Source organism: Nannospalax galili, unplaced genomic scaffold, assembly GCF_000622305.1.
Source record: "Nannospalax galili isolate Female #2095 unplaced genomic scaffold, S.galili_v1.0 scaffold128, whole genome shotgun sequence".
Lineage (NCBI taxonomy): Eukaryota > Metazoa > Chordata > Mammalia > Rodentia > Spalacidae > Nannospalax > Nannospalax galili.
The window spans coordinates 805722-828166 of record NW_008360322.1 but is presented as its reverse complement, the minus strand read 5'-3'; the positions used below and the strand labels follow the sequence as shown (position 1 = coordinate 828166).

The following is a 22445-nucleotide window of genomic DNA, read 5'->3' as shown; positions in this document are numbered from 1 at the left end:
TGCCTTGAACTCTTAAAGAAATATATTGATCACTTTACTCTTTGGTTATATGTTCCTTTTGGTATTGAGGACCATACAGTTGGCCCAAATAAATCAATTTTTTTACACTTAAAGTCCTTTGAGGAGCTGTTCCTCAGGGGTCACATGGGCTTGGGAGGAGCTCCTGGCTCCTTTCTTTTACCAGTTTCATCTACATGAAGATAAGTCAAAGGTCCTGATCAACCATGGCTGGCTTCACCTGGAAGCATGGAGGAAATGTTTCTTCTGAATTGATCTTCCTGTTTGTAGACTGGACACCGGTTCAAGTCCATCTGTGGGGACCCCATGGCCTCCCTGAACAAGAGGACAAGTGACTCACCACAGTTACAGGACATTTTGAGAGATGTTCCATAGTCCCTTGGAACTTAGTTGACCTTGGAGGGAAAGGGGCAAAAACTGTCCTTTAAGTCCCTCTGACCAGATTAGTATAGGCCTCAAAATATGACTGTTAAACATCCAATAAGTTTAGTTCCACCAGTCTGTTAGTTTTAATTACCATGTGCTATATAGATAAAGCTTGGGTAAAAGATCAAATGTTCTCAGATAAACCTTGACTAGATATATGTTTTGTTCCTTAAACTAGTTGACCAAACTATGACCTTAGAAATTTTAAGATTATGTGTATATTATTTTTGTCTCATCCTTTTTATTTATCATATAAACATATACAGACCTTCATCACTTTCTTAGGCTTTCTCATTTTTTCTATTTTGGAAAATATCTCCATTCCCATATTCCTTTAAGTTCTTTTACATTCTCATTTTCTTTTTTTAAAAAACAGTTATGAGATATAATAACATTAACAAATAAAATTTCCATCTGTTGTGAGAATTCTTTTCCTGGGGATACTAAGCAATGCTTATTCCCTTTTAAGGTTCTAGTGTCAAACCAATGTTTGATTAAAGTTTTACTGGGGAACCAATGAATTTACTGAGTTTACTTACTTACATAACTGAGGGGTTGCTGAGGTGTATGTATGACCTGAGGGTATGCACGCTGGAAAGCCTTTACCCAGGATGGGTCATGCCTTCTCTTCCTAGTCTTTCCCAGATTGTTTACTTTAGCTCTCCCCCAAATCCAGGAGACCATGTTTGATTAGGGCCAAATTATGTACAATTGGCTAGGAAGAGTGGCTGGATAATCCAGTGAGAGTCCAATGATCCTGCTTGCCCCTCTAATGAAGGAGCACAACTATCAACAAGCCCAATTGTGACGATGTTGAGCAATCAGGCACAGCTGAAGGCATGATGATGGTAGTTATTTCATGCAGAAGAGACTGCTGTACAGCCTCATCTTATTAAAAGGACATGGAATTTAAAAGGATTTGGTGCTAAGATCCACGAATGAAGAAGAACATGTGTCTTTTATTTTTCTGAGTCCTTGTTATTTCCCTTAGTAAGGTTTTAAAGATTGTGTGACTACTTGAGTTGAAATCTAGGGGGCTGGGGTGGCAGAACATAGCAAGAGTGTTAAATGGAGCAAGATCCAGAAGAAAGTGAGGGGCATTTAAAGCTGGGTGAGGGCATTTGTAAAAGTACTGTGCTTTATCGATGAAAGAAGACCGAAGTATTTGTAAAGTAAAGAAGATTGAAAGAAAATGAGGAAAGAAAATGTCTTATAGGATTTCATATGCTTTGCTTCTCAAATATGAATCAAAGATTTTAAATATTAGAATGAATGTGTTTATTCATTGATTGTTTTGCATTTTAAAAACCCAAGTTATTGTGTAGAGACCAAAATAAAGCAATAAGCCAGCTTAGGAACACTTGAAAGACATAAGGCAGACTTAGACAAATTAGTGTCTGTTGAGATGTGGGAGAATTCAAGAAAACAGGAGATAACTCTGTCTGGATGTGGTGATGAGTCAAGTATGATGCATCAGGGAGAGGGAAGTATTAATAATGACTCCTAGGCATCTGGCTAATGTGACTGGATGCATGGTGGCGCCACTCAGATACAGAGGACACAAGACACAAAACTGCCCAAAGACTTCCTGGGCTCATAGTCAGTAGCCAAGACTCTAGTACCCAACACATGGTTTCCATTATTTTATCTATCATGGTTTCTCTTATTCTACATTTTCCAGACTCAGCTCAGGTCTCCTGTACCTTCTGGATGACTTCAGTATACATATGTGGCTTCCGTTCCTTGAAGAAGCCACATTCCCCCGATGGTGAGTGTATTGCCGCTCTTGGTAGCTTTCTAGAAGATTATTTGGCAGGGATGACAAACTATAAAATCTCTAGCAAGTGTACTATGTTGATTTAATTTTTCAATGTAAGTTAAATATCAAGCAAAACACTGTAATCAATATTTAATAAGAATTTATTGAATATAATACATTAATAAAATAATAAATTATCAATAGCCATTAATATTCTCTCCCAATAAAGGCTACAAATTAAGTGAAATAAGAAGAATAAAATTTAGAATCTTAGTATCAAATTAATCTATAGTAAACGTCAGAAAAATAAAGGCCATTTAAAGAAATTGGAAGACAATGATCAAATAGAGAAAAAGAAACTGTGAGAGAAAAGATGACAACTGAATAAGAATAAAAACTGTAAGTGGAACAGAGGCATGTCAGGTGGCAATTGCCTTGACGTGTCAAGTACTATGATGAAGAGTATTATATTGATCCTTATTTGATATTTTTACTTCCTTCTGGGAAATTATATAATATATCCCCTTCCAAAATATGTAAGCAGTGATCAGTTACATGGCTGACTTTGGACAGTAGAACATAATTAGAAGTGATGTATATCACCTTCCAGTAGAAACTTTCAAGACTTAGGTCATGGTTTATCAGTTTATCTTTCCTGGTAATCATGAGGACCTAAAATGCTGGTGGCAGCTATTTCACTAGCTCTGGTTACAGAATTCAGACAATGTGTGGTGTAGCTGTGTCAACCCAAAGATGACTGTATTATGTGAGGAAAAAGTCAAGTGCGATATACATGTCACTGGGATTTGAAACTGTTTATTACTGTAATTGTTAATATGTTCTATTATTATAGCTGTAGAAAAAATAAAGCAGAAACATTCACAAGTTGCAACTACAGAAAATTGAGACATTATGATTTTTCAACTTTATTATGATATGAAAGCATTTGGTAGAAATGGCACTTCAACTTCAACTTTTGAACATTTCTTTTTCCCATGGCTAACGTTAGTGCTAAGATTCTCCCTCACGATCCTGGGAAGTGGTGTCAAGACACAGCTTCCACTCTACCACATGATAAAGAAATTAAGTACTCCACAGTACTCTACACTGACGTGTGAGGCCAAGCTACAATATTCAATAGGTTATTAGTATTAAGTGTAATTTTGATTTATGATGTTTTAAGCTACAATGGGTTTGTTTTTATATAAACCTATCTTAAATCAAGAAACATTTACATTTTAGGTAGGAAAAATATGGTGGGCAAGAAATGGCAGAAAATCAAGATAGTACTCATTGAAGTGACACGTAATAGTTTATTAATCAAAACCCAGTCAGGAAAAGACACATTCCAAATTTTAAGAATATGTGGCATATAGTACAGTGAATTGCATTGGATGTTAGAACTGAATAAAGAGATGATAGAAGAGCTGAAAGTCAAATAGGCATTGGTGAAACAACCCAGAAATTAGCTATAGGAATCCATTACAGGTACAATTAGATAATCAGAGCCTAAATACTGGGCTCTCCTGATAAAACACTGGGATCACTACAATCCTAACCAGCAGGTCTGAGACGCTTAGACATGATTCTTCCAATTCCAGACTATTCCCCCAAAGAGAAACAGAGATGGCCACCCCAACAGTAGTTTTCCTCTTTCTCAAATCCAATCCATTGCATGGGCCTCCCAGTGTCCATTAACTCATAAACCAGAGAAACTCAGTCTGTGATAATTAAAATCGCATTCCCTGTCTTCCCTCAGTATGAAAAAAAAAGCCAAGGAAGTGAAGAGGAATGGATCTGAGGGCAAATGGTCCCCAGATTGCCACAGCTCCACATCTGAAGGCAGACAGAAATAGATACATTAGGTAGGTAGAAAGAAACTTGATTTTTCATGAAGGCCTGCCTGGTAGCAGGGAAGGGATGTGGCTATGTTTCATGTGGCTGGGACTAGAGTTCATATAGAAAAGTAATACTGATGAGATTAAGCACATGAACAAAGGCCAGATCATGAAGCGTTCTGTGAAATGTACAGAAGCTTGAGATCTGTGCTGCAGGTGATCATCACAGAAGTAAAGCTAGGTCTTGGAATGGTAACTCCAACATTGTTGCAGATGGTGAGTGGGGAAAAGAAAGGGATTTTTTTTCTTGTCTTTTTGAGACAGAATCTTCCCTGTGCCCCAATTGGCCTAAAACTTGCTATGTAGACCAGACTGAGATCTGCCTGCCTCTGTCTCCTGAGGACTGGGATTAAAGGCCTACACTTATAACTGCTTTGCCTAAGGGTTATACAGGAAAGGTATAACTTGATAGAAGGCATGTGAAAGCTATTGAATGGCTATAGTATAACTACAGACTTAGAAACCCACATTCTGGGGCTCATCACTAAACCAATGACGTTAGTAGGGTCTCAGTCTCATTGGACAATACTTGAATTTTTTTTCATTTTTTAAGTGTTTTTAAAATGGGAGAATCAGAGGACGAGAACTCTGGAGATACTATCACATAAAGAATAGTTGGGAATGAAAGGTTTTTAGTTTTATTCCATTTTTTCATCTTTATTGAATTTTTGTAAATTTCATACACTAAATTTTGATCATATTTAGATCCCCCTCTCCTATCTGCACCCACTAATAACCCCCAATCCAATTTCATATACTCTATTATATATGTGTGTATGTACATGTGTATAAAGGACCATAAAGTCAAATTTTGTGTCTGCAAATGCCCTTGTATGCATATGGACACAGTGTATGGTTCCATCCACTGGAGCCTGGTAAGCCTATCCAGCATCACACCCTTAAAGAAAACTGACTCCTCCCAGCTGCTATTGCTTGCCAACATTTCCTATGAAATTCACAGGTAAATGGATGGAATTGGAAACAGTCATCAAGAATCAGGTAACTGAGATCAGAAAGACACATATCACATGTTGACTGTCATAAGTAGATGCTACCTTTGTATCATTAAATATGAAAATTTCAATTGGAAAATGCATAGAGGTCAGAAAACTAGCAAACTGCCATAATGGGAAGCTTCTTGGGAGGGGAGATAGGATGCAGTGATATAAAAGGGGGGGAGCGAATCATGAAGGATGAAAATCTTTAACTTACAGATGAGGTGAGGAAGAGGATTAAGTATTTCTTACATGATATGCCAGGCAGTCTATGCAATAACAAACTCTCTAGAGTTTATGATCCAAGGGAAAAACTGTAAGTTATGTCTCAGAATGAAAACTCAGTGAGCCACAAATCTTTTCATTGCTTTATTCATTCTTTTCTAGAGTCACTACACTTTAGGACAGTAGGTCTAGGACTTGTAGAATGAGATCCAGCCAGTGAGGATGGACACACATCTCCATTCCCAACTCTACTCTCTGTATTCAGATGTCACACCAGGTGTGATAAGGCCTCCTGAAAAGCAGAATGACAAAGATAAAAACATCTTTAAAATAGCTTACATGTAATTAGCGTGTTTCAAAAATAATTCACTTTCCTACATGGTTATGTTTTGCTAATGTAGAAGCAGACTCAATCAGTGTGCCCTATCGAGGGTCATGAAGTGTGTGATGGTAAAGTCATAACATTAACAGTTGTTGGCTTTTCAAATGTGCTTTCTGTAAATACACACATTTAACTTTCTTTGAGACTCTGGGACATACACAAGTACATGAGTATAATTAAGGAGGAAGAAACATATGTTTACAAATGAGAATGTAATGGGAAACAGTTCATGTGGCTAAGACCTCTCCCATGACACTCAGACCCCCTAAGCTGTAGTTACCAGAAGTTTCTTCACAGCCTCTGAAGCTTCTGGTGCCAGATCATCCACACACTTCCTCAGCCCTTCCACCAGATGTTCTACAGAAATACCCAGGGTTTTCAGGAGCATCTTCAATGGATCAAATAAGGGAAGAAGGTTGTCCACAGGTAAAGGTAACACTTTGTCAACAGGGAGAGGGACACTGTTGAAGAAGAAGGCAGTAGCTGCAAGCAAAAGAGAGCCAAGTGAAACGTGTGGGTCCGGCCCTTCTAAGACCCCACCACCTTCTCTCTCCCATCAAAAGCTCCAACCCAGATCCCCCCATTGGATTTCTCATGAACACTTCTGCCTTTGTGTGTGCCACTCTATTTCCCTAGAACTTTCTCACTCTAGAAAGCTAGAGTCCTTGGTTCCTCATATGAACTGATTTGTTTTTAAATGTTACCCCCTAGAAAAGCTGGCAGCAGCCACTATATTTGAATAGTATCCTTTGTCACTATCGCCTTTATTTTTTCTTATGGTTATATTAAATATTATATGTATGTCATTTTATCAGCTTCACCTTCTCATTGGAATGGAAGCTCCAGGAGAGTAAGAAATTTGTGTTGGCTAACATATCGGATTCTCAGAACTGACTGTAGCTTGTAGTGAGAATAAATACTATTACTCAGTAGAAACTGATGAATGAGTGAATAGGAAAGTATTTTATACATGGTTAGGTCCACACTCACAGGTTTCAAGGCAAAGGAGAGGTACCATGAAGCCCGCCGTTGAAAGCCAAGCATAGGCTAACTAGATCTCAGCTCATGAAACCAATTATTTCAACGCTACCCCAACTCTGTGTCAGATGAAGAAGATAAATTGACAAGTGAAGCAAAGATGTGCTCAGAATCCTAATACAGCCAGTAGACAGGATCCATGCATGCCACATTATGGCAAGTGGTTTGCTAGCATTATGGAAGAAGCTCTGTAGAAAGGCAGTGGAAGGGATAACTAAGTTTGATGTGGGAAAGTGTTGTAAGAATCTCCCCATGAGAACCACTAGAGCTAAGTTCAGAGGGAAATATCAGGATCACAAGGTAAAGAAAACAGGTAGCACTTAGAAAGAAGTTCAACAAAGTCACTGAGACGTTAACATGAGCGTGCATACACAGACTGGTGAGCCTTCTGGCCAGAGGGTTAGCCTGAGGTTCAGAATGCCAGTGGGTATGTCCAGTGGGTAGAGTGGATGGTATTGCAACAATACATTAAAAACATATTTTTTTTAAACCTTGGGTACTAAGCCCATAAGAATGGACCTTTTCCTGAATACAGTAGGGAGTTAAGGTTTTTGCATGAGGCAATTGCATTTTATGCCTTTGATTTTAGAAATATAACTTCTATTGAAGGAATAGTGGTCACTAGTGACAGAAAGGACAAAGGAATCGAGAGAATATTTTTCTAGGCTTGGCAAGGTCTTTGGAGGAGGAAGGAGGGTGGAGTCAGAAGAAGGGAAGACGGATATGACTAATGCATGCCATATGAATATGGGAAAATAGTGTAATGAATCCCATTGATTTGGCATTACTATGTAATTATAATTTAAAGCAAAGGTTTTCAATTTTCCAACTGAAAAAGAAGACAACTTTTGCCTAGAAGATGAATGGAAGTGACGGAGTCCAGACTGAAAGGTACGTGTGAGGCATTCTGGGAAAACGTTGCAGATGTCAAATACATGCGTGCATGAGCATTCACTGAACATTTGCACTACTAGCTAAGACAGCCCACAGCTCATTTTTCTTTGGAAAGCTTTCTATTTCCTCATTCAGATTATGAAAATGGAGCCTACCACCTGCCCCGCCTCTGCTCCATCAGCTACGTTCCCTCCCAAACACTCTCCTGCCAGGGCGTCGCTTATCTGATCCATGCTCCTTTCTGCTGCTCCCTTTGCCTGTAAATACTTGTCTCTGGGCACTAAAGGACAGGGATCTATTCAAAACTGGCCAAATTTCTCCAAAAACTCAACAAAAAAAATAACAATCTGAAGTCTGCAGCCTACATATAAGCAGCACTTGGCATCTCATGATTACTCTTCATACTACTCACATTAAACATTTTCACGAATGTTTATATCTTTCTGGGGAAACAGTCTCAAAACCTTCTCTCCCCTCAGTGATCAATGGCAATCGTAATCATTTTATCGAGCACCCAGATGTATCTTTCTGAGACTTATAATGACTCCCTCTAAAAGAGGTGATCAGTCCTTTAAGAAGCCAGCTTTGTACCTTACTTGGAAATGAAGCTCTTCATCTCTCATATGACCACAGAACTCTGTATACCTCATTGTGCATTTGCAATAGAGTTTAGCGTAGTAATTTCTGTAGAAGTCTTATTCCATACCCGACTACCAGTTCCTTAATAACAGTCTTTATATCTGATACTTGAATGTTCCAGTGTTTATCCATTGCCCAAGTAGTCACAGCCCCTCAATAAATATCTGCTGAATGTGTAACTGGATAATTGTAACTGTTTCAACACAGTTAATCTGGCCATCTGGCTAACTGGACATGCCAGGAGGCATGACTCTGAACAGCTTCTAAAACCTACAAAACAGAAGTAACAAAGTCAGCTTTTGACTCAAGGTTAAGGAAACTATGCTGAACACATTATCCAACAGAGAAATATGCTTTGTGGATCTTCAGTGGAAGCTTGCTAACTTTCTGTGCATTAGGAATAGGACATAAACTGGACTACAACTTGATTTATAGAGGATCTTCTATATCTTCCAACAGTTACTATCATTTTCTCTGATTCTAAAACTCCTTCTATCCTGTCAGTGTACAAGGCTTGCTGGTGTTATTACTAACAGAAACCAAAAAGCAGAGAGATAGCATATCTTCTAGACTACTTACCAGAGTAACTACAAATACTAATGATCACCAGCAGCAAGATGGATATCAGCTTCATGGTGGGTCTCTGTGATATTTTCCTGGTTTGAAATTCAATCAGAAATCCCAACAAATCCAGAGTTTGTAGTTTTGCTCACTGTAAAAACTGGGATGGCTGCCTTTCACAGGAGTATATATAAGTCACCAAAGACCTGAATTTCAGTCACTACCTTTTGGCTCACTCCAACAAAGAGTATAAAGGTCATGTTTCCTAACTAAACAACTTGGAGGCCTTTCCACTTTTCATACTGTTCTCATGGGAAACAAAGCCTCAAACAGAAGCATTCTCAAGTAGCTTTCCCAAGCCCTCATATAGAAATGATGACAGAAGGCAAAAACTCTAAAGATCTTCCCAGAAGAACACCAAAAACAAGTGAAGACTTTATGCTGGATTTAAAGGAGTGTTTTTCTCTGGTTTTCTGTTTTCCTCTACCTGTTTTCTATTTATTTCAAGTTTAGAGATATATTATGTGGTAAGCTTCCCATGTGAAGGAGGAATCTGGGGGCTGTAATATAGACTCAGCTAAATGACACTGTCACTTTTCTCTTGACTTTACCTGCTGATCAACATTCATTCATTGACTATGACAAGATCTACAAGTCTCTGTTACTTTTACTAGTGTCCTCTAGTAATCTAGGGAGCCTTCAGGGTGTGTCTTTATCTGCACATCTGTAGCTGTATCATCTATGTCATTCTCTGCATCAAGCTATATTATGCTAACTCCAGGAGTAATTCATTTCCAAGGCTACCCTCCTGGAACCAGGGCTCAGTCATGCAACCCCAAGATGGGCACACTAGTAAGCACATTTACTGTAATTTGTTGTGGCATTTGGTGAACACTGAATGCAAAGAAAATCTTTGAATGGGGGAAACAGGGGACAGAATCCATGAGATTTGTGGAATAAGCTCAGATCCCCATGGTCATATGATGCTGTTCATTTCCAAAACCAAAGAGGAACCCAGAAAACACTAAGGATACAAAGTATGCTCTGAGCCCCTTAATGTCTGAGGCCAGAACTTGGGACCCAACTTGTACCCATCTGAGGGCATGTTATTGTTTTGAAGACTTGATGCAATTATACTGAAGGATATGCCTGCCGACTCAAGACTGACAATGTCACCTGTTACTACTTCTCATACATTCCTAAATTGTAACTATAACTAACTCCAGGGCCTTGATGAACAAAATGAAAAGGATTGTGAATTGTGCCAGGCACACTCAGAGCAGCTTTTTCTACTGCGTGCTATTTCTGTTTCTCTGAGGTGTTAGCACCTGTACTGATGATGTGGCTATGCTAACCCCTCAGAGGCTAAAGTCCAGTGGTAAAACAGTGTTGAACATGGTGCCTCCCTTAAGTTTTATTACATCATGACATCGTTTCTTTTGGCACAGTAAACAAACTTTGTCATCAAGGCTGCCATTTTTTAGCTTGATTTCAGATCTTCTCCCTGCCCTTTACTCTGCGGTTATAGAACACTGAATTTTCACAAGTGTGGATTTAGAGTTTCCCTCTCTTTAAACTTCAGGAGATATTCCAGCTTTCTCCTCACCTCTGGCTCCTTCCAGCTAAAGTCTCATTTGTGGTTCCTAGGTTCTGAATTCTTAAGTTCATTGACTTTTTAGTCCATCTTTTTGGAATGTAAGAGTTGTAGACTTCTTGCTGACCCTGAAGAATTCCTAATGCCTGGTGGTGAAGAGGAATTCACCTAAGACTGCACTTTTCCTGTGTTAAAAAACCCATTAAGAGCCTAGACACATTCACAGGATTCATATGCAGTCTCTTTCCCCTGGCCTAATCACAGCAGCTAAGTACCGGCCAACTAGGGGCAATTCAGAAGGCCCAGAGCCCACGAAAATTATTCAAACTGTCATTCTTTAACTCATTTACTCCAACTTGCTTATCTGCTGGCAAAAATAATTATAAAGTAGAAACTGTTTTCTTCTTTTATTTATTCTTTGAGGATTCTCAAATCTTTTTTGAGCACTTGTTCTGATATTGCTAAAGCCTTTCTTTGAAGCCCAAATATTGATATTCATGTCCTCTTTCTAAGGCTTAGTTATAAATAGTTTAGGGGGTTTATTTCCCCATGATTGGCTCCGAATGCAGAGAACATCATAGTTTATAGCACTGAGGAGTCTCGGTGCTAGGTTCCACAGTTGTCATTGCATTCTTTTTTTAGAAAATATTTTATTATTTTTATTATTTTTATTTTATGTGTATGTGTATGAGTGCATTGCCTGGATGCCTGTGAGTGTACCTGTGTCATGAAATGCCCTCAGAAGCCAAAAGAGGACATTGGATTCCCTGGAATTGGAGTTATGGATGGTTGTTAGCCACTATGTGGCTGCTGGGATTTGAACCCAGGTCCTCTGCAAGAGCAGCAAGTGCTCTTAACCACTGAGCTATCTTGTCAGCCCCATCATTGCATTCTTATAAGTCCACTGATGATAAAAGACTTCATCCCATTTTTAAAACAAGTAATTTGAAACTAGAAGCACTGCATTAATTATTAAGGTCACTTAGTTAATAAATAATGAAAATATAATATGTCTCATCAAAGACTCAAGGGCAGAAATTATATGATCACCACAATAGATACAGAAAAAGCTTTGACAAATTCCAATACACCTTCATGGTAAAAGTCGTGAAGAATCGAGGTCTAAAAGAAAGTACCCCAATATAATAAAGCCTGTATTTAACAAACCTATAGCCGACATTACTATGGGGGAAAACTTAGCATTTCCACTACAGTCAAGAAGGAGACAAGGGTTCCCATGTCAGTTCTCCACTCTTACTCAATACAATCCTAGAAGTCTTAACTAGAGCGAGAAGACAAGAGAAATCAAACTAAATAAATAGGAAAGGAAGAAATCAAACTATCCCTATTTACAGATTATATAATTCTGTACATAAGAGACCACAGACTCTACCAAAAGCTCTGACAATAGCTGAACACTTTCAGCAAAGTAGTGAAATTCAACATAACAAGAATCAGTAGGTTGGGGCTAGAGAGATGGGTCAGTGGTTAATAACACTGGTTGTTCTTGCAGAGGACCCAGGTTCAGTTCCCAGCACCTATGTGGAAGCTGACACTATCTGTTACTCCAGTTTCAGGGAATCCCACACCCTCTTCTGCCTTCCACAAACACTGCATGTACATAATGTACTTACATACATACAGGCAAAACACTCATACACATAAAATGACAATTTTTAAAAAAGTAAAGAATCAGTAGTTTTTCTACATACTAATATCAAATATGCTGACAAATCACAAAACAATTATATTCACAACAGCTTCAAAAATTCTTAAATACATTAGGAATAAATCTAACCAAAGAAATGAGTGTACTTTCCCATGAATCTTATAAAACACTAAAGACAGAACTAGAAGGCACTGAAAGATAGAAAGACTTCCTAGGACCATGGATCAGCAGAACTGATATAGTAAAAATAACTATACTACCAAAAGTGGTCTGCAGATTTAATGCAGTCCCCATCAAAATTCCAATGGTATTTCATTCACAGAAATAAAAAAATCCTAAAATTCATAATGGAAGCACAAAAGACTCCCAAATAGTCAAGGCAATTTTAGGCAAAAAAAAAGAAATATCATAATACCTGATATAAAATTACATTATAGAGTCATAGTAACAAAAACAATACTTTACTAGCATAAAAACAGGTATGTAGATCAATGGAACAAATTATGGGACCCAGAATTAAACCCATATAGTTACACTTGCCCAATTTTAGATAAAGGTGCCAATAACGCACATTGGAGAATTGACATGCTCTTCAACAAATGGTACTGGGAAACCTTGATAGCCATGTGGAGAAGAATGAAGATAGATCCCCACCTCTCATCTTGTCAGCTCAAACTCAAATCCAAATGGATGAAAGAGTGCAACATGATGGTGTTCACCTTTAATCCCAGCACTCAGGAGGCAGAGACAGGTGGACGTCTGTGAAACTAATGCCAACCTGGTCTACATAGTGAGTTCCAGACCATCTTCAGAGAGACCCTGTTCCAAAAAAATAAAACAAAATGTATGAAAGACCTTAATTTAAGAGCTGAAATTCAGGAATTATTAAAGAAAAGCATGTAGAAAACCCTTCAGGCTATAGACATAGATAGGTAAGGACTTCCTTAAAAGGACTCCAGTCATTCAAGAAATAATAACAAGTGATAAATGAGATGATTCCATTAAATTAAAGAACTGTGTAACAAAGGAAACAAAATAAACGAGGCCATCCATCTACAGAATAGGTGAAACTCTTTATTACCTTTATTTTTGACAGAGAAGTAATATCTAGAACAAAGAACTCAAAAAACTAAATGCCATAAAGCCAAAAAACCCATTCAATAAGCCTACTGAAGTGAGCAGATAGTTCTTGAAAGATGAAATACAAATGGCCAAGAAACATATTTTTAAATGTCTGACATCCTTTGTGGTCAAGGAAATGCAAAATAAAAAAACCCACAGTATAATTCTGTCTCATCCTGGCCAGAAAAGCTACCATAAAGAAAACGAATATGACCCAATTATATTTTGTAAGACAGGATATCTCACTTACCTGGAACTTGTCAGTGTAGTCTCGGGTATCTGACAGTAAGCAGTGGTGACCTAGAATTTTTTTATGGGTACATATCATTAATGTCTATAAATGACATGAAGGTAAAAGGGAGACTAGGTGTAGGAGAGTAGCTGGAGATGGGAAAGGAGGAACAGAGGGAGGGCAAACTAGAGAATCTCAAATATATTAAAATATAATGAAAAAGCTTGTCTTTATGAAACCCAGCACTATACATGATGATAATACACCCATACAGAAACTATCTTTAAAATAAATAATGCCATCAGAAGTTAAGGGCTTACTGTTCTGATTTGTATTTTGCTAAGTTTAAATAATTAAGATGCATTTCTAGTAAGCATTTGTGAAGCCTAGTGTAATGGTTAGTTTTTGTGTTAACTTGATTGGATTTGGAATCGCTTAGAAACAAGCTTCCAAGCACGCTTGTGCAAGATTTTCTTGAACACGTTGTCTCAAGTGGGAAGACCCACCCAGAATGTTGGTGGCACCTTGCAGCGGAAACCAGATACAAAGAGGTTTGCTTCCTGCCTGCTTGTCTCTTGGCACGGTGTTGAGAGTTCATCTACACTGTTGGTATCTTGCTACTGCGAGATGAAGTGTAGATGAAGAGAGTTCATCTACGCTGTTGCTGCTCTAGCCACTGCCGTCCTTCCTGTACATAAGAAATCAGCTTCTTTAGTCTTCCAATATGGACTGAAGACCGTTGACACTCCAGGAAACCTCCAAGCCTTCAGGGCCAGATTGGAACTGCTGAGACATCCTGCTTCATAACTGAGTAGTTACTGTCAGCCTCTCCAGTATAAAAACAACCATTATTGGACTATCTAAATGCTAACGTGTAAGCTAATCTGATAAATTATTTTTGAACATATATATATATATATATATGTTGTATTGGTTCTGTACCTTTAGAAAACCCTGACTTATCCACATACTGATTCATTAACAAGGAATGAAACAAAAAGTAATGAATGCCAGTGTTTGAAAATTAAGTTGAATATGTTTTTCAAGTGTAATTTTTGTGGGAACTCAGTCAGCCATTCTGAGCATGTTTGGCATGTCCAGCTCTGTGGTTGTAACTAAAGCCTATCTGCACTTCCTTTCCATTATGTTAGACAAAGTGTGAGAAGCAAGTCAGTGTGCCACTTCTTTTCCTCATTGAGGAAAATGTCAGTTACAAAGATGCCAAATGACTACAGATGTAAGACAATGGAACGAGAAAAGAGTTGCCAGAGACCTCATCTGACACCCTTCCTCTAGTAGAATGAAAGGAGCTGGTCTCCAGAAAGTCACATGGGAAATGAACCAGGAGAGTGTTTTATCTGCTATCTTATTTGCTCCAGCGTCGTGTTCCAAATGACCAAAAAGTGAGGCAAGAGAAATGTCATTGAACTTACCTTTTGAAGCTACTGTATGTGAAATTCATTCAGAAGTTGTAGCGAACTTTATCCATGTCACAACACTTGGAGGAAAGGCAGAACTGTGTCCAGCTCCTTTCCATGCCACCTAAACCTTGATCATGGGAAATAGTGGCATGCCACTTCAGGCTGTCCACTGATGGCTTTCCAAGATTTGAAGGGAAATTCTAATAGAATGTAGGTCTAGAAGGAGAAGACACAAGGAATGATAGACAAATGGAGAGGAATCAAAATGAAATCTACGGAGCTGCACAAAGGGAGATGAACTGCCAGTGTTGGCTGGATGCTTAACGTCAAGGCTTCATGATTTCAAGTGATCCTTGAATTTAAAGGTTTGAATAAGAAGAGAGGACAGAAAAATCTAAAATTTGCAAAGGCCCCTTTCAGCATAAAGCTGAGGTAATTCAGTGGACTAAAAAAAAAAGATGGATGGGTCAGAATCTCTCCTCCTTCTAAGTGTGCAGCTCTTCTATCTTATAGCATCTTCCCAGGCCAGAAATCAAACACATGCTTACTTTATATCAAATAAACACCAAGAGTTCTGAGGAGTTAGATGTTGAGGTAGATGTAAAGTGTGACCTTAATAGCCTAAGCTGTGGTTGAATGAGATTGGCACTTGCTCTCAGGGCTTGGACAAGAAGCTCATTCAGAATGGAAAGGGCAGAGCACCCTGTTTATTTATGTCCAGAAGATTTCATGCCTAGGCCATAAGCCTCTAAGTGGCTTTCAATGGTTCCCAGAAGCAGGGTGCTCCACAGCTCACCCTCTAGTCACCAGCCCCTTCTGATTTTGTATGGTTCTTTCTGCTGTGTTAGACAGTGACAGGGAGCTGTTGTCTTTGGCTTATGCCTTTGCATTCTAAATCACAAACTGACGAAATCTAACTGTGACTTCTTCTCCCTTTACCAGACAAATCAGGTGGGCTTTGGCCTTGGCCCTATCTGGTATTATGTGTGGGAACAGCACTCACTCCCAAAACGTGTCAGACTGCAAGTTCATCATGTGGGTGTGACTCCATTTACGAGTTCAGACTGCACTGTGCCAGGGAACAGAGATCAGTGCCTTTGCTGAAAATCACTCCACCTCTGTAAATGTTTGCACTTACTGTGAGTATCTTGGCCAGGACATAGAGCTGGGGAGTTGCAGGGGTTCCCAGCAAGCACAGTGTTTGCAAAGCTCTCCTCTTCCAGCTTCTCCAGATCTCTCAAGTATTAAGGGAGCTCATTTGTTCCTTAAGTGCCCAGTTCTTGGTCAGTGATTACTAACGACAGTGCAGGTCTGTGGGATTCACAGCCCAGTTCTCCGCTGGAGTTCTCACCGCCCCCCATCTCTAGACCTCGTTTTTGTTCACTATTTTGTAGTTGGGCTTACAAAACCTACTTTCTAATGAGCCTCTTAGGAGGAAATGATTTAACACATGTAAAACACAAAACTACTTAGGAAAACAGCACTCAGTGTGTGGCAGACATTACTACTACCCATGTGTCTACTCAGTTACCCAGTTTCCTACCCTACGCTCGGCCACGGTAGCCACAGTTGCCACCAAGTTCATGGATATTGCTCCTCAATTACTGAATTTTAAGTGACATTTAGGGAACTTTATTCAAAATTTCTCTTTAAAGAATTCTATAACTTTTTGGCGGGTGGGGGAGGACTAGAGCAGTGGCTTAGAGGTTAAGAGCACTGGTTACTTTTGGCAGAGGACCCAGGTTCAATTCTCAGCACTGACATGGTGGCTAGCAACCATCTGTAACTTCAGTTCTAGGAAAATCAGATACCCGATTCTGACACAAGTACACTTGCATACATTCAGGCAATACACTCATACACACAAAATAAAAAAAAAATATTTGTTAAATAATTCAGTAATTTGGGGGCTTGTACCCAGAATAGGAGGAAGGTGATGGATAACCATTGTATTCAAATTAACATATGGAAATTTTTATGTAAGGTTTTTAAATTTGAAAATAGTTTCAGACTTACAGAAATTATATGAGTACAATACAGAGAACCATTTTTCAGAACCACTGCAGAGTCTTTCTGATCAAATGGATGACATCTACAAGTGCCTTGATGTGTTCTAATGGATTCCTCGGGGATGGCTCACATGATAGTGTAGGCTAACTGAGATGATGTGGATTTACAGAGACAGATACACACACTTGGTTTAAAATTTAGTATTACATTAATAAAAGCATGGTGATCATTCCAGCAAGTCTAGAAGAATATCAGAATCCATTCTTGGCCTGTAGGGTTGGAATGTCTTAGGTCTAGTTTCAGTAGTCCTTTCTGCTTAACACAACATGAACAATAGCAGTTCTGATCTCAGAAATCATTTTAAATACTACAGGTTATGGAGGCAGTTAAAAAAATCTACTAAAATTCTGTAAATGTGGACTCAAAATTTTTAAAAATTGTTTTATAAGTTATTAGTTATAGGCAACCCATTCTGTTTAGATCTGAATCCTACAGGTTAAGGCCACTTGCGGTCTGGAGTTCTGCTTCCAGTGCTGTGCCACAAACTGAATTTCAGTAGTTTGAAAAGTGTGTTGTTTCTCAAATGTCTTAAAATAACCATGTACTTCATCTGCTTCACTAATTGATGTTGACTGGGGTACTGGTATGACTGGAAAGCCAAATACTGGCATTGGCTAGAAGCTGAGCAGGGGTTGTGAGCAAGGAGCCTGGTGGTCCATATGTTCTAAGAAAGTATATTCCTATGTACTAAAATGGAAACTTGATACCCTAAAGATTATGATCTAAAGATATAAGCATCATACATATGTATCATTTCTTATTTTGTATAATGTATATGTATATATCTGGATTCCACATGAGTGAAAGTATGACATTTATCTTTGTTTTCCACCCCATTGCCCTCTCTGCCCTCCATTCCTATCCTATGAGTGCCCTTCCCTTCCAAAGTTCCTCCTTCTACTTTCATGTCACAGATATAAGTGGGTGCATATATAAAATACAGATTCTACATCGGGGAGAAAACAAAAGAACTATTTAGCAAGTGAAAGGGGACCAGGGGAAAAGAGGGAAGAGGTCAAGAGAGGGCAGTGGTGGTGAATACGGGCACAATACAATGATCTGCATGTACCAAAGCATCAGGATGAAGCCCACTAGTTTATACAATAGCTCAAATGTCATTTTTAAAATATTTTATTTTTATTTTTTATTCTGTATAAATATTTTATTCATTATTTTTATTTCATGTGTACGAGTGTATTGCCTGCATGTATGTGAGTGCACCTGTGTCATGCAATGCCACGGAGGTCAGAAGAGGGACTGGAGTTAAGGACAGTTCGTAGCCACCATGTGGGTGTTGGGAATCGAACCCGGGTCCTCTGCAGGAGCAGTCAGTGCTCTTAATCACTGAGCCATCTCTCCAGCCCCTAAAATGTCATTTTAAAAACAATGTGTAAAAAGATATATAGTCTCTGTTCTTTCACATTCTATTTTTCCAACAAAGCCTTAAGACCAGCTCAGATTTGAAAATATTGAAATGGCCTCCATCTCTTACTTTGAAGAATGATTTAAAAAAAAATCTTTAACCATATTTAATCCACAACAAGTCTATAATAAGAAGTGTGTCCAGGGCTGGGGAGATGGCTCATTGGGTAAAGTGTTTGCCATGCAAACATGAGGACCTGAGTACAAACCTGCAGAACACACATAAAAAAGTCTGTTACAATTTAAGTTAAAATCTAAGCTCATTGTTATTTAAAATATTTATTAATGCAGTATTTCTTTTCTTAAAATACTTAACATGGGAGCTCATCAATATTTAGTGTCACCATCACTAGCCTTGCTCTCTGAAACTTTCGTTTTCACAACTTGGATAAAATTATGTCTATTTTGTTTCTTCAGGTGTGGGATTAGAAATCCAGGAGTCTGGGGCGCAGCTTAGTTGGTAGAGTGCAGTTCCATCCCCAATGTCACATAGCCTGTAATTTTAGCACCTAGGAGATTGAGACAGGACAATCAAGAGTTCAATCCACAGCTATATAGTGAGTTTGATGCCAGCCTGGCCTTCATGAGATCCTAACGTTAAAAAAGAAAAAAGGGAAAAGATAAAGAGAGCAGAACAAAAGTCCAAATCATGAGGAATTGTGACATTGGTATTGAACAAAAATCTCCTTCAAAACGGTACACATGTGCTCTCTTGTGGCCAGATCCAACATTACGCTACAATTAGTTCACAAAACAAAACAAAACAAAAACCTATCATGCAATAAGAAGCAATTACCTTCTTTGTGTCATGTTCTGTGCTAAAGAAAAATAAGTTTACAACAAAAAAAGAAATCATCAGACGGAGGACATTTATGTTCTTTTATGTTTGTTTGGTTTGGTTTGTTTTTAGTTTCTGTTCTATTACTGCAATGATAAGCCAGTTTAAAAAGAAACAAGATCTGAAACATAACAGAAAGCTTCAAAGCTTTTATATGGATTTAGTGACTTCCAGGGATGGGGCACAGGGTGAGACAGAGTTGTCAAATTGGCTGGTGTACCAAGAAAGCCTGGAGGCTTCTATTTTCATGGTTTTTACAGCACCCTATGTACTTAGCAGTGGGGACACCATTAGGATCATTCTTTTATGTCACAATCTTGATAAAAAAGCAAACATTCTAATAACACAGGTTCCATCTATATTCAGCCCTCTCTGCATTCTCATATCTCTGGTGACAGTTCCAGAACTTCAAGACGCTATCACTAAGCATTGTGGTAAATATTTTAGAAGAACTGAGCTACAAATAAACCCTGAACAGGAACTTAGAAAGCGGCACTGATAAGAGAGAAGCACAGACCAAATCAGACAGCATCTGCATACCTATGGTCGACCCTTATCACCACATGACCACAAGGATTCCAGTGTTCCTACGAAAAGATGCCACAGTACAAAATGGTACTTCAGTTAGTTCTGGTCAGTATAGAACAGAGATTCTGTCAGCTCCTTCAAAATAGAATCTAGAGTCTGTGAATCAGACTTAGATTTTATTAGACAATCTTATTTTGTAGAATGGCTATAAAAATCAATCTCCAAATCCTCATAAGTAACATTAGGCTGAAAAGTAGTTAGAAACAAAAATGTATTGTCATGCCAATATTAATCAGAAAAGCCTAGTACTAATTAAAGAGACTACTACTAGTTATGTAATCCTATTTTGACTGAATAATTATAAAACCCAACGACCATTTGCTGACATTTCCTTTGATGAAAATCGGCCCCAAAGGTGCTAGGGAGATGACTCAGTTAGTAAAATGTTTGCTGTGCAAGCATGAGGACCTGAGTTTGGTCACCATAAAAAGCTAGACGCAGTAATTAACACTTATAATCCCAGTGTGGGAGAGATGGAGTCAGGTACGGCCCTGGGGCCAGATAGCCTAGTTTCGAGTCCTGGGTTCAAGTGAAAGACTCTGTCTCAAGAAGAAAGTAAACAGCTCCTGAGGAACAATACCTAAGGTTGACTGATGACTGCCATACTTACATGCACAGAAAGACATGCAAACTTACATGTGGACACACGTACAAACACCACACACACACACACACACACACACACACACACACTGCTATCAGAGTTTCTCCTTTTCCCATCATCCTACTCTAGTTGATGAGTGAGGAGTGACTTAGAGTCAATAAGATATCTAAGAGTTAGGCATGGTGGCTTACAACTGTAATCCCAGAATTCAAGGCAGGGTCAAGAATTCAAGAATTCAAGAATTGATAGGATCACTACATATTCAGTCTGGGCTACACAGCAAAAGTCTGTCTAAAAAATGAAACAATAGATATCTAAGTTTCTATATGGTTCCTGGATGATTTCTTTATGAGCACTATGAAGAATAAGAAAGCATTTATGGACTGATTAGTTCAGTCCAAGTGTATGGCATACAACAATAAAAGTGATAATGATCAAATTGTTGAAGTTTTGCTGTAGTGGATATATTTCTAAACATTTCACATAATCATCGTAAGTCTTCACAACAGCTTTATGAGGTACATACTAATGTTATTTGTCCATTTTAGAGATAAGAAATCTAAATTCAGAAGGATAAATCTCCTGTCTAGATGATAATAATAGAGTTCAGTGATGTGGCACCTGACACACACATGAAGACATCCGTTTCTAAAGCACAGACATTGCTACTGGTGGGATTAAATTTATGCCAAGAGCAATCAGCAGGGGTGTGTGTGTACAAAACTTCACTGATAGGAAAGTGTGGAGAGGGAGGCATTCCAGGCATCTTAGAGCCTATGCAGAACAAGGGAGGCATTCAGTAGCGTGGAAGATTGTCCCAATTCTTGAGAGACTTAGAAATCAAAGCAGAACAAAATCCGATGGCAATACCAGCATTGTGAAGCAAAAGTCACTATTTTCCATAGAAACAGAAAAACAATAATCCATTAGTGTGATTCTTTTTCTAACATTTTATTTATTACTTTTTACTTTATGTGCTTGAGTGTTATGCATGCATGTATGTAAGTACACCCATGTCGTGCAATGCTCAAAGAGGTCAGAAGAAGGCATCAGATTCTCTGGAACTTGAGTCACAGATGATTGATAGCTCATGTGGGTGCTGGGACTGGAACCTGAATCCTCTGTAAGAGCAGTCAGTGCTTTCAACCGCTGAGCCATCTCTAGAGCCATCTCATTGGTGTGGTTCTCACGCTCAGATCCTAGATACATCCAATGTGAGCATCTTCCCTTAAGAGAGCTTGGAAGGTCACTGGGAGAGTCTAGTCTTTCCAGGGTACCAGCTTTAGGATGCCTTTTTCCCACAACAGACAAATGTGGTAGTAAGGTGAGGAAAAGTCAGAGTTTGGCCTCAGAAGGTCTTGGTTTAAGACACAAAAATGTTGGTTCTTAGTTCAGTGAGTTACATGAAAACAGCCTTTCTGGTGACTAAGCTCTTAATAATAAAACAGGCCTTGCTAACATGAGATTTTGAGATTTATTAATGTAAAGCACAGGAAAGCTCTTTTAAAACTAAATTGGAAATGTAAATATGAGCTCCTTTCATGTCATTGAGGGAGGAATACTCAGGCAGAACCAAAGCTTGGGCCAAGAAAGCGAATTTTAAACAACAAGAACTAAGCTAAAACCCATTTCCATCTTTAACACTGCATACCTTTTAGTAACTTATTCACCTCTCTCAACCTTAATTTCATCATCTTCAAGAAATTCTATATTACATATTTTTGTGAGGATTAAATTGCGTTTAACTCATGTACAAAATGCTAGGCTTATAGTGTATGCTTAATTTATAACAGCCAGTATAGGGAAAGTAAATTGTATTGTGACTGTCATAGACTAAGACCTCATAATGAAGCTAAAAAGACAGATATAAACAAAGAGGGAGACAAAGAGGAGTGGTAGCAGGGGTTGTGGGGCATCACCAGTGGAGACTGGCCCATCCTAAAGTAGGGACAGGAAAGTAGACATCAGGGTAAGAATTTAAGTACTTCATATAGTATTAGGCTTAAGCCTAATAAAACCTTGACTCCTCTGTAGTATAGATAATACACAC

General features: G+C 38.6%; 1 protein-coding gene and 1 long non-coding RNA gene across 2 annotated transcripts in view; one reads left to right on the top strand and one right to left on the bottom strand.

Annotated features, from left to right (window-relative positions):
• Positions 1–5452: 5452 nt before the first annotated feature.
• Scgb3a2 (secretoglobin family 3A member 2) lies at positions 5453–9058 on the bottom strand. Its single transcript, XM_008825246.2, has 3 exons — positions 8854–9058; positions 5984–6186; positions 5453–5613 (listed from the first exon to the last, which is right to left on the bottom strand). Exons 1-3 carry the CDS (start codon positions 8906–8908, stop codon positions 5590–5592), a joined length of 282 nt encoding a protein of 93 aa, XP_008823468.1. The 5' UTR covers positions 8909–9058; the 3' UTR covers positions 5453–5589.
• Positions 7504–22445, top strand: part of LOC115068794 — a 20820-nt gene continuing 5878 nt past the window's right edge. The window contains exon 1 of the long non-coding RNA XR_003848138.1: positions 7504–7632. This is a non-coding gene — a long non-coding RNA (uncharacterized LOC115068794). The remainder of the gene's footprint in view (positions 7633–22445) is intronic.